General features: G+C 36.8%; 1 protein-coding gene across 2 annotated transcripts in view; it reads left to right on the top strand.

The window, feature by feature from the left end:
- The window catches only part of WDR70 (WD repeat domain 70), a 280,280-nt gene that overhangs the window by 46,860 nt on the left and 220,157 nt on the right, over positions 1-13,263 (top strand). For both annotated transcript variants that reach the window (XM_010853759.1, XM_010853760.1), the window contains exons 6-7: positions 6,885-6,944; positions 10,974-11,107. In XM_010853759.1, coding sequence (XP_010852061.1) covers positions 6,885-6,944; positions 10,974-11,107 — 194 coding nt within the window. The remainder of the gene's footprint in view (positions 1-6,884; positions 6,945-10,973; positions 11,108-13,263) is intronic.

Here is a 13,263-nt window from a genome sequence, read left to right as displayed (position 1 = left end):
ACCAGTCCATCCTAAAGGAGACCAGTCCTGGGTGTTCATTGGAAGGACTGATGCTGAGGCTGAAACTCCAGTACTTTGGCCACCTCATGCGAAGAGCTGACTCATTGGAAAAGACCCTGATGCTGGGAGGGATTGGGGGCAGGAGGAGAAGGGGGTGACAGAGCTTGAGATAGCTGGATGGCATCACTGACTCAATGGACATGAGTTTGGGTGAGCTCTGGGAGTTGGTGATGGACAGGGAGGCCTGGCATGCTGTGATTCCTGGGGTCGCAAGGAGTCGGACACGACTGAGCGACTGAACTGAACTGAACTGAAGGATTAGTGATATTGAATATCTTCTCATATGCTTGTTGGTCATTTGTGTATCTTCTTTGGAAAAAATAGCTATTCAACTCCTTTGCCATATTTTGAAATGAGCTTTTTTGTTGTTGTTTTTGAGTCATGGAAGTTTTTAATTTATTCTAAATATTGATACCATATCAGATATATGTATTGCAAATGTTTTCTCCCATTCTGTATGTTACCTTTTCACTGTGTTAACTGTCTCTTTTGATGCCTTGGTGATTTTTTTTGAAATCTCAAATCTTGTTATATTACTCTACGTGTCTTAGAACTTGAATTTCAGATTCTTGGCATTGTATACAGTTTGGCTCATAACTGACTCTCTGGGCTAACTAACTTTCTGGGTTAACAGTAACTAACACACGCACACATACACACATCCTTTCCCTTTTTCTTGCCCAGAAATTTAAACTCCAGCCAGGCAAAACTATTTGCAGTTGAGAAAGTGTCAAGAGTCATCTTATTCTATCCTAGATGTCCTCCGCTTTTACCTAGGGAAGTTCTGTTTTTCCAAAGGCGTCTCAAACATCTCTTGCATGAAACCTTTTCTAATCACTCTCTACTTTCCTAGGCACGTGGAATTCCTAGGCGTAATGCAATTGAGTGCTGAACCCTGTGTATCCTTCTGCCATAGCCTCTGAAAGATTTTAGTTTGCTTATTTGTTTACCTATTTGTTTTATTTTGTTAGACTGGCAGTTCTTTGTGAGCAAAGTCTTTGTTATTGGTCTTTTTATCTTTAACTTAGTTCCTGGTATGTTGTATATGATTAAACACTCAATAAATGTTGTTAAGTGAATGTGTGATTAGTAAGTGAATGAGTAAATGAATGAATTCTAAGAGTTACAACAGAATGGACTCTAATTGGACTCTGGTTGCTTGTGATAATTCAAGCTAGGTTTCAACAGTACATGAAACTGGAACTTCCAGATGTATAAGCTGGATTTAGGAAAAGCAGAGTAACCAGAGATCAAATTGCCAACATCCTTTGGATCATAGAAAAAGCAAGAGAATTCCAGAAAAACGTCTAATTCTGCTTCATTGACTACACTAAAGCCTTTGACTATGTGGATCACAACAAACTGGAAAATTCTTCAAGAGATGGGAATACCAAACCACCTTACCTGCCTCCTGTGAATCCTGTTTGCAGGTCAAGAAGCAACAGTTAGAACTGGACATGGAATAATGGACTGGCTGCAAATTGGGAAAGGAGTATGTCAAGGCTGTATGTTGTCACCCTGCTTATTTAACTTATATGCAGAGTACATCATGTGAAATGTTGGACTGGATGAAGCACAAGCTGGAATCAAGGTTACAGGGAGAAATAACAATAACCTCAGATATGCAGATGACACCACCCTTATGGGAGAAAGCAAAGAAGAACTAAAGAGCCTGTTGATCAAAGTGAAAGAAGAGAGTGAAAAAACTAGCTTAAAACTCTTAATATTCAGAAAACTAATATCATGGCATCTGGTCCCATCACTTCGTGGCAAATAGATGGGGCAACAGTGGAAATAGTGACAGACTTTATGTTCCTGGACTCCAAAATCACTCTGGACAGTGGCTGCAGCCATGAAATTAAAAGATGCTTGTTCTTTGGAAGAAGAGCTATGACCAACCTAGACAGTGTATTAAAAAGTAGAGACATCACTTTGCTGACAAAGGTCTCTACAATGAAAATTATAGTTTTTCATGTAAGGATGTAGTTGTGTTTGGATGTGAGAGTTGGACCATAAAGAAAGCTGAGCACTGAAGAATTGATGCTTTCAAATTGGGGTGTTGGAGAAGACTCTTGGAAGTCCCTTGCACTTCAAGGAGAGTCAACCAGTCAATCCTAAAGGAAATCAGTCCTGAATATTCTCTGGAACGATGGGTACTGAAGCTGAAGCTGCAGTACTTTGGCCACCTGATAATAAGAACTGGGAAAGACCCTGATGCTGGGAAAAACTGAAGGCAGGAGGAGGAGGGGACAACGGATGATGAGATGGTTGGATGGCATTACTGACCCAATGGACATGAATTTGAGCAAGCTCTGGGAGTTGGTGAAGGACAGGAAAGCCTGGCATGCTGCATTTCATGGGGTCACAAAGAGTCAGACATGACTGAGTGACTAAACAGCGAACAACAACCAATGATACTACACTGGTAACTATTTCCAGAGTGGTTTCTGGGAGAAAGTAGCACTCATTTTCAAGCTCCTTTATGGAAATCTCCATTTTCTGCCACAACTACTAGCTGCTTTGTGGTAGTCATTTATTACTGAGTAGACTTTTTACTCCTTGGAAGAAAAGTTATGACCAACCTAGATAGCATATTCAAAAGCAGAGACGTTACTTTGCCAACAAAGGTCCGTCTAGTCAAGGCTATGGTTTTTCCTGTGGTCATGTATGGATGTGAGAGTTGGACTGTGAAGAAGGCTGAGCGCCGAAGAACTGATGCTTTTGCACTGTGGTGTTGGAGAAGACTCTTGAGAGTCCCTTGGACTGCAAGGAGATACAACCAGTCCATTCTAAAGGAGATCAGTCCTGGGTGTTCTTTGGAAGGACTAATGCTAAAGCTGAAACTTCAATACTTCGGCCACCTCATGCAAAGAGTTGACTCATTGGAAAAGATCCTGATGCTGGGAGGGATTGGGGGCAGAAGTAGAAGGGGACGACAGAGGATGAGATGGCTGGATGGCATCACCGACTCGATGGACATGAGTCTGGGTGAACTCCAGGAGTTGGTGATGGACAGGGAGGCCTGGCGTGCTGGAATTCATGGGGTCACAAAGAGTCGGACATGACTGAGTGACTAAACTGAACTGAGACTTTTTTATTTTGGCTCAAAGTACTACACATATCTAACTTTTAAAATTTATGACAAATTTATTCCAGAAAGGTTATTAATGATTTTCAGTTCTTTTGAAAACACTGTAAGGATGTATGTACATCAGATGGAATTGCTCATGTTATTCCAGATATGTTTGCTATCATTGTTCTTATTGAGGTAAACAAAAGAGCCTGGGAAATAACCCTTTGGTTGGCATTTAAAATCAAACCAAAACAGAAACTGGTATCTTTTCCCATCTTCCATTAAGAGTGTAGCTCTTGTTACGAATTTTGGCAGTAAATGACTTCATTGAGGTCTTGTAGTTTATGATGTCCTCTGGCAGGGAAATCTTGAAAATGTTTTACTGTTATAGCAAATTTCACATTAAGCCATATTTCAAAAAGTCATTAGTAAAAGTTCTGGACAAAGAACAGTCACCATCAAGTGATATGCTACCAAAAGATGGATAGCTACTATTTTAGATGATTTAGTTGTGCCAATTATATGGGCTTTTTATGAGTTATGCCCTACATGATTTCCAGTAAAACTTTGATTTTAAATGTAAACAATATTTATTTAAATATTTAATTTACTCCTAATGTAAATACTAAGTTGTTCTGTGTTCTTGCAAGTTTTTTCTTTAAATGTCAAAAATTGTCTATATATAGGCACATTCTGCATTGAACTCAGTGAAATAATTTTCATCCTTCCTTTTGGTGACAGTGTTTCTCTTTCCTGAGTGATAAAATAGTCATTGGTTATGAAATGATAGTAATAGATTCTTCTCAAAGTAAAACAATTGAACTGTTCTCTTGTTTCTTTTAGGAGTACTTAGCACCTTTACATGAGTTTTTATTACTTACAAATATTGTCAACTGCAAAGGAAGCAGTGGTTTACATAATTAATATAGAGGCAGTCCAGAATTCATTTGTTCAACTTTTAAATTATTTTGAAATTTGTGTTGGAATATTAGTATATCTGAGATGGGTGTGTGTGGGACTTTCTAAGAGATCGTGAACCATTCTGTAATATCTTTGTCTTGAAATAAACTGCAAGCTCTCCTGCAGTTCCTTGGGTTACTGTGAGGTCAGTGTTTTTGTGCAGTGCCTCTGGGTTCCTGATCTTTACTGATCTGTGGTGCTAATGAACTATAGCCACTTTCAGAGGCAAACAAGTCTAAAACAAAACCACCTTTATTTCTCTATACTTGCAAGTTTATATGTGCTTTTTTAGTCCGGGACAGGATCATTTGGTCTTCAAAGGTTTTTACTTTTGGGAAATTGCCAGTTATCTTTGACTGTCACTCAGCAGACTCACCTGATGGATAGCACCTACCTGCTCTTCTTTATAGACATAAACACTAATGTTTGAGGTAAATTAAAGATTATCTAATGTGATTTACAAGGTAGACATTGTTAACAGCCATTAATTCACTCTAAAAACTTTTGTGTGCCTGCATTATACCAGGTGTTTTATAGATTAGGGACCTAGAGACAATATGTGTGTGTGTATGTGTGTGTACTCACAGTCTTTGAGAAGTATCTCTTTTGCAGTTTGGTTAGGGAACGGTGTGGAGACAGAGAGGTAAAAAACTACGATGTTTTATGATAGGTTCTGTGGGGCTTCCCTGGTGGCTCAGTGGGTACAGAATCCACCTGCAATGCAGGAGATGCACCCAGACATGGGTTTGATCCCTGGATTGGGAAGACCCCGGGAAGAGGGTATGGCAACCCACTCCTGTATTCTTGCCTGGAGAATCCCATAGACAGAGGAGCCTGGTGGGCTACAGTCCATGGGGTCACAAAGAGTCGGACACGACCGAAGCGAATGAGCATACACACACGAGACAAGGTGAAGTTGTTATGAGAGTACGGTATTCTTGCCTGGAGAATCCCCATGGACAGAGGAGCCTGGCAGGCTACAGTCCATGAAGTAGCAAAGAGTTGGACATGATTGACTGACTAAGCATAGCACAGCACAGAAGGGAGTAGGTCACATCTGAATTGAGTCTTAAAGGGTGAGTAGAAATTAGCCAAATAAAGAGGAGGCGAAGCCTAGAAATAGACTAATATGACCAGAGAGACAGACAGGAGCTATGCCTTAGAATAAATGATGGCTGTCACTTATTTAGCAACTACTTTGTGCCAGACTCTGTATTATGACCTTTACAACACTTAATTCACAATAACTTACGGGACAGATGTTGTTATCCTCTTTGCAAATAAGGAAACTGAAAGTCATTACTCTTCTGAGGTTATGACAGGGTTAATGAGTATCAGAGCTTGATTTTAAAACCCTAGATTTTCTGGCTTTTTGTCAAGGCTGATTCCTCCCAAGAAGGAACATTTTTCAAGGTGGAGGAAATAGTTACAAAGCTATCATGCTGATGAAAGGTCAGATGTGCCGGTTAAGGTCTGTGAAGTGTCCTGGGGCATTAATAATATTTATTCATTCAACAAATATTTACTAAGGGTCCCTTAAGTGCTAAAAACTCTGCTAGACATTAGGAATTAAATGACAAATGCTTAAATGGTAGAGGTAGAAGGTGAAAGAAAGTAGAGGCACTGAGTGTAAATGTAGTGTGAGGAAAGAAAAAATAAAGAAAAGATAATGATACAGCAGTAAACATAGGGGGAAGTTAGTGTGTGCGTGCTTTAATATGGGAAGTACTTTAATTGTTCATATGCTGAGAAGAGAGAGCCATAGTAGGGGAAAGATTTAAGATAAACTAGAATGAACTGGTGATTGATTCATTCATCAGTGATCCTGAAGAAGGAGGAAAGTCAGAAACCAAAGTCTGTAGATTGCACATGTTTAATTAAGTAGATTGCAAGATAATCCTAGCATGAAGTTGTAATGACTGTATAATTTTAGTATAGTAACCCTGCACTTGGATAACGGAGACTTGATTAAACAATGAAACATCTTACGTAAATGATCGCTGTGACCTCTTACGTCTGGTTTATGCATCCATCGCCTCTGTCCCTCCATTGTTCTGTCCATACCCTTTTTAACATAACATGCAGAGTTATTGGTGTTCCCTCTTGGGAGGGGAGATGAGTAGAGGCTGTGTCTAATGCTACTTAGCATCTGGTATAATCCCACTTTAATAAAGGCTTTTTGAATTGATCAATCACTGAATTCCGTATTTGTACCATTTGAATATTAGCTTTTTGTTTTTTAATCTTTTATGGGTTAAAAGGTATATATCCTGCGCAAATTCTAAGATAAATGTGTTGTCTATTATAAGTTAAGTGCATAAATACTTTAAGGTATGCCCAAGTACCAATGAAAAGAGGACTTTAAGAATTTTCTGTATGGAGAGGATCTTAAAGTTTCATACAACCTAAAGAATTTCTTAGGTTTAGCTTTTTAGAGATATAAGATAAATTTATTATCAGCTCAGAGTGACCAATTGTAATCTATCTAGAAGTTGAGAAATGATATACTCACACTTTTTATTTCCAGTCTTTTAAAGTTTTGTGTTAAAAAGCCAGTGATGCAATTTTTAAAAATTAAATTTCCTGTGAATGTATGTAGTTCCTCTCAAATATGGTATATTACTTTTTTAAAAATTTTATTTTGTTTTTAAACTTTGCAATATTGTATTGGTTTTGCCAAATATCAAAATGAATCCACCACAGGTATACATGTGTTCCCCATCCTGAACCCTCCTCCCACCTCCCTCCCCGGTATATTACTGTTTAATGTCATGGAATTTTCTTTTTTCAGAATCCTGTCCGAAAGATCCCTGACTCACATGAAATAACGCTAAAGCATGGCACTAAGACAGTAAGTTTTAAAAATTTAATTATTTTCCCTCAATGACAGGCTCTCATGGAAAAGTGAACTAAAATGATATACTTATATTAAGGCCATTATACAATCAACTGATATCACAAAGAAATTGTGATAGACATTTCCTTAATGATGGACATTAAGGAAAACAGATTACCTTTCTGTTCAGTCAAAATAGCCATTGCATTTCATTTAAAATAGGAACACTTATTCATTAAGGAAATTTTTATTGTTATTGTTAAGGAAATTTTCATGGTTATTGTTGGCTTTAAAACCTCTTTCTTCAATATAGGAACACTGTAAATGAAAGAAAGAAATGAAACTCAAATACTTTTTTGTATTATAGTGTGGGAAAATTTCTCATTACTGTTAACTTCATTTCTGTATCAGTAAGAGGCCTGAGTTCATTTTTTAGGTGGAAGTTGAGATAAGAAATGAACATAAGCTTAGTATGACTCTAAAGATTACATTCCTTAGATTTATGGATTATATTTTATAATTGTTACATTTATTTATGTTATTTAAAAATTCAGTTCAGTTCAGTCGCTCAGTTGTGTCTGACTCTTTGTGACACCATGAACTGCAGCACACCAAGCCTCCCTATCCATCACCAACTCCCAGAGTCCACCCAAACCCATGTCCATTGAGTCAGTGATGCCATCTAACCATCTTATCCTCTGTCGTCCCCTTCTCCTCCTGCCCTCAATCTTTCCCAGCATCAGGGTCTTTTCAGATGAGTCAGCTCTTTGCATGAGGTGGCCAAAGTATTGGAGTTTCAGCTTCAACATCAGTCCTTCCAATAAACACCCAGGACTGATTTCCTTTAGGATGGACTGGTTGGATCTCCTTGCAGTCCAAGGGACTCTCAAGAGTCTTCTCCAACACCACAGTTCAAAAGCATTTACATTTTTAATTTAAAAATTAAAGCAGTGTAAAAATTTTGAGGTGTAAGATGAAATCATTTTGCCAAGTCACTTCAGTCATGTCCAACTCTTTGCGAACTCATGGACTGTGCGACCTCATGGGCTGGAGCCCACCAGGCTCCTCTGTCCTTCAGATTTCCCAGCAAGAATTCTGGAGTGGGTTGCCATTTCCTTCTCCAGGGAAGGAGGGATGGAATCCATGTTTCTTAAGTTTCCTGCATTGGCAGATGGGTTCTTTATCCCTAGTGCCACCTATCTTATTGTAAAAAAAAAAGATTTAATAGTATTTTATTAAAAATGATAGTTAAGTGAATGAAACTTGCTTGTGAATGAATAAAAGAATAAAATTATCTTGGTTTCCCTTTATAATGAAGCAAGCTTTTTTTCTAATAGATGTCTGACATGTGAAGAAGTAAAATCCCATAACAAGGCAGAAAAATATCAATCAATAGAAATAGATCCAGAAATAATGCAAATGATAGAATTAATAGCCATGTATGCTAAAATAATGATATTTTCCCCACTGAAATTTTTACTTTTGAAAATATTGTTTCCATAAAATGGTTATAAAGTACAGTGGGTTTATTATTATTTTAAATGAAGTAAACAGTAAATATTATAAATGTCCTAATTTTGATTTTTGCTATGGTAAATATTGACATAACTTGCATAAACAGACATTTTTAGGGGTTCTCAAAAGATTTTGAGTGTAAAAGGTCTTGAAACCAAAATATCTGAGAATTGCTGCCTTTCATTGCTGCCATTTCCATCTAGTTCTTTATACTATACCTACTTTTTATTAAATCACATTTTTATATTTTTATTCTGAAATCATGAAAGAATTTTACCAATTTTCAATTTCAGTAAATAAAAAAAATTATAGACTACTAGTACTTAAAAAGGAAGCTTTCCTGCCATTTAGAGATTTTTGCAACAGGTAGTTCTGTTAATAACAGATAAATAATACATTTTATTTAAATATTCATATATATTTTTTCCTTTTAACATTTTTAAAAATTTTATTTATTTTAATTGGAGGCTAATTACTTTACAATATTGTATTGGTTTTGCCATACATCAACATGAATCCACCACAGGTATACACATGTTCCCTATCCTGAACCCCCCTCCCACCTCCCTTCCTGTACCATCCCTCTGAGTCATCCCAGTGCACCAGCCCCAAGCATCCAGTATCATGCGTCGAACCTGGACTGGCGATTTGTTTCATATATGATATTATACATGTTTCAATGCCATTCTCCCAAATCATCCCCTCCTGCCTCTCCCACAGAGTCCAAAAGACTGTTCTATACATCTGTGTCTCTTTTGCTGTCTCGCATACTGGGTTATCGTTACCATCTTTCTAAATTATATATATGAGTAAATATTCATATTTTTTCAAAGCAAATTTTATCTTTAAAAATACATAAATTAAAATTAAAAAATAAAATAAATGTATACAATTTAAACAATACTTTGTTATTTTACACGTTAAAAATCAGAGCTTCTAGTTGTACTGTTAGGTTAACTATTTTTTTTTGGGGGGTGCAGTCCTGCCTTTGCATATGTATTTCAATTTCTTGGAAATAGGTCTTTTTTTACATGTCTATTTCTTTATATGTCTGTTTCAAATATGTCTGTTTTTTTTTTTAACTAGTTTTTGTAAAAATGTTTACCCATTCACAGAATTATAGAGAATACTGAAAGGAATTCCCATATATGTGTATCTGAGCCTTACCAGTTGTTGACATAAGGCCCATCTTGTTTCCTGTATACTTTACATTTCTAATAAATCTCCTTTCCCCCATGCCATCTGCCTACCTTGTGGGATTGTTTTAAGCAAATTCCAGGTTTCATATGATTTCTTCTGTAACTTAACTTTTCATGTCTATTTAGAGAATTGATTTATAGTAACTTTCTGTATGGCCTTCCCTTTCTTTATTTCAAACTGTGATCCTTTTTCTGTCTTCTATATGACAATCACGTTTAATGTGCAGTCCAAATGCAGTTCTTTCCTTCTGAGAGGCAGTAGATCCAGGGACTAACTACTTTGATGAGAATGTTAAATACAGCTCAAGAACAGTGAGCTACACATTGGATATTTGTATGTGAGTTGGACTTCAGAAAGTTAACAGGGAAAGCAAATAGTTTATGGAACCAGTATAAGTGATATTATAATGTGGCTAGTTACTTATAAACTCATGTTTAAAAATAATTATTTAAGGTGACTATACTTAGAGTCATTTAGCCATATTCACAAGATAATAATTTCCACTTTGTTTTGTTAAATTGATTTATGGTTTCTACTCACATGACTCATTTTGGTAATTTTAGATTCATGTGTTCTTCATTTAGTAACAGTCAATCTTAAAAGGCTTTCTCAAAATCTTTTACTGAAAAAGTGGATTGTTTTTAAGATACCTACTTATATTCCAAGGCAACTTAGTGTATCACATGAAATTGCAGTGATAGTTAGCTATTCAGAGTACACGGTAGAGAAGCTGGGATGAAGCTGGTGATTCGATTAAATTAAAATAGATAGCCAGTGGGAGTTTGATGTATGACTCAGGGAGCCCAAACCTGGTGCTCTGTGACAACCTGGAGGGATGGGGTGGGGAGGGAAGTCAGAGTGGGGTTCAGGAGGAAGGGGACAAATGTATGCCTATGGCTGATTCATGTTGATGTATGGCAAAACCCATCACAATATTATAATTATCCTCCAGTTAAAATAAATAAAAAAAATTTTCTTGTATTTCAAGGAAATAATATAATAACAAAGTCAAATGATTTAGAAGGTGCTGTCCATTTTTACTTTTCATAAGTAATAGCAGTTAGTGATCTATATTTTCAGCACCTATAAGGTAGGAAGTAGGGTTAGAGAGGAGAAGGGAATGGCAACCCACTCCAGTATTCTTGCCTGGAAAATCCCAGGGACAGAGGAGCCTGGTGGGCTGCCATCTATGGGGTCACACAGAGTCAGACATGACTGAAGCGACTTAGCAGCAGCAGCAGCAGCAGGGTTAGAGAAAGGAAATGGGGGTTATAATAGGCTATAAATAGTTTCTCTCCGTTTAATTTTTTATTTTTTTTTAAATAACAGGTTTCTGCTTTGGGTCTGGATCCCTCAGGTGCCCGTTTGGTGACTGGAGGATATGACTATGATGTTAAATTTTGGGATTTTGCTGGAATGGATGCTTCTTTTAAGGCATTTCGATCCCTTCAGCCCTGTGAATGGTATGTATTATGCAACTTAATGTCTTCATTTTTGAAGACAGAATCTCTGGTCATTTGAATTCCATTTATGGTGAGTTTTATCAGAATACAGTAAGTTTACATGACTGTATTCTACCTTCGTTATTCAGATGAAAGGAAAGTGTACCTTTTATTAAGTTCCCTTTAGTTACAGGAATCTGTTCTAAAAACATTTTCTGTTTTTTGTTGTGTTTTTAAAAAATATTTGTATTTAGAAATTGTTACTTTGTCTAGTTTAAAACACTTCAGTAGCTACTGTGTAATATTATATATATGTGTATAGCATATGTTAAGCCAATAGCCAAGTGCTAGTGGGTGCTGCACTGTGCAGGTATGGTCAGCTAGCATTGTATCATAAAGGGCTTTACGTGTTGCTACTGTAAGCCACCCTCTTGTTTCTGTTTTTGACCACCTTTGATCTTTTAGCTTATTGAATATCAGAAATGGATTTTACTGGTGAAACTTGTTAACTTGCTGATACAACATGATGTATAGTAAATGAGCTTTCAATGATGAGATTTAAAAATATTCAAGATATGTGGATTAGCTGAAGTTATTCAGACCCAGTTTCACTCTTATGTGAATGGGGTATAAATCTAGTTTTGTCTTCAACCTGAACTTGTAGGCTTAATGTCTTTTTGCTTAATCTCCACTTGTAAACTCTGGGTTCCATTAACTGTATAAACAAAGTTCCTGTCTCTGGACTGTTGAGCGTTTGCTTCCGTGACCCTTTTGTGGTGAAAGTGATGGTTAAGGCATCTAAACGAGATGCTGGGATTTTTCTGCAGCCTGTCTGAAGTAAAAATTTGAAAATTCGCTAAATAGATCATGTCAAATAATCAATTGGAAAGGAAAAGACAAAAAAACGAAAACAAAAAAATACAAAAAGCCCTCCAGTATCTCCAATGATGGCTGTATTTAAAATAGCTCTGATGATTTAAAATAGTGATGTTCATCTTGAGTTAGTATGATGACCTTTTGAAAATGTACATAAAATATGTTGTTTATATCCCTTTTCCCCACATGATAGTCTCTCGATACATAAAGGGATTATGTTTTCCTTCTGTCTTTGCAACTGTAACGTGACTTGTTCAGGACTATCCAGTGTTTTTTTTTTTTAATTTGTATGTACCAGGTCTTACTTGCAGCATGTGGGATCAGTTCCCTGGGTTCCCCAGGTCGCCTGCATTGAGAGCATGGAATCTTAGCCACTGGACCACCAGGGAAGTCCCTATTCAGTGCTTTGTTAATAATCAGCTCTGAAGAGAATACATGTCTCATGAGTTTCAAGCCAGTGCTCTATTATTTATTAAAATGTGTCATTTGCTACACTGTTATAATTGAAAATGCAGGAAAAAACCAAGAATAAGCTTATTTTCTCTTCTACAATTAAATTGTTGCATCCTGTATGTAATTGTGAGCTATCAAAGGTTTAGACAGGAAGAAATAGAATTCTTGACAACATATAAAATTAATATAAAACTCTAAAATTGCAAATGTTACGTGAATATACTCCTTTAAATCATGACAACTATTTAACTTTGCTATCACTTGCTCCTGATCTCTAAGTAATGTGACTCTGTCTGCTTTTTATGATTTTTTTTTTGACTTGTGCGTATATGGTAAGTTGCTTCAGTCATGTCCAACTCTGTGTGATCCTGTGGACTGTAGCCTGCCAGGCTCCTCTGTTCATGGGGTTCTCCAGGCAAGAATCCTCCATGAGATTCTCCAGGCAAGAATATTGGAGTGGGTTGCCATTTCCTCCTCCAGGAGATCTTCCCAACCCAGGGATCAAATCCTTGTTTCCTGTGGTTCCTGGCATTGGCAGGCAGATTATCTACTGCTGAACCACTGGGGAAGCCTTTTATTGGCTCAGTGTATATTTTATATCTATTTACCTATTCATCTATAATTCACTTTTTACTGTAAACAATTTCAAATGGAGAGTCAAATAGAGGGATTAGTACAATAGCCATCTACTCTTTACCTAGATTTAGCAGTTATGCTGCTGCAGCAGCAGCAGTTACAAATATGTTTTTATTTATTTCAGCTCATTTTTGTAATTTTTGAATTATTTAAAAGTGAAGACACTGTTAAATAATCCATGAGTTATAGACTCATGGATGGGGAGACTCAAC

This window comes from Bison bison, unplaced genomic scaffold, assembly GCF_000754665.1.
Source record: "Bison bison bison isolate TAMUID 2011002044 unplaced genomic scaffold, Bison_UMD1.0 scf7180017864331, whole genome shotgun sequence".
Classification (NCBI taxonomy): Eukaryota; Metazoa; Chordata; class Mammalia; order Artiodactyla; family Bovidae; genus Bison; species Bison bison.
This window is presented reverse-complemented; position numbering and strand designations above follow the sequence as displayed.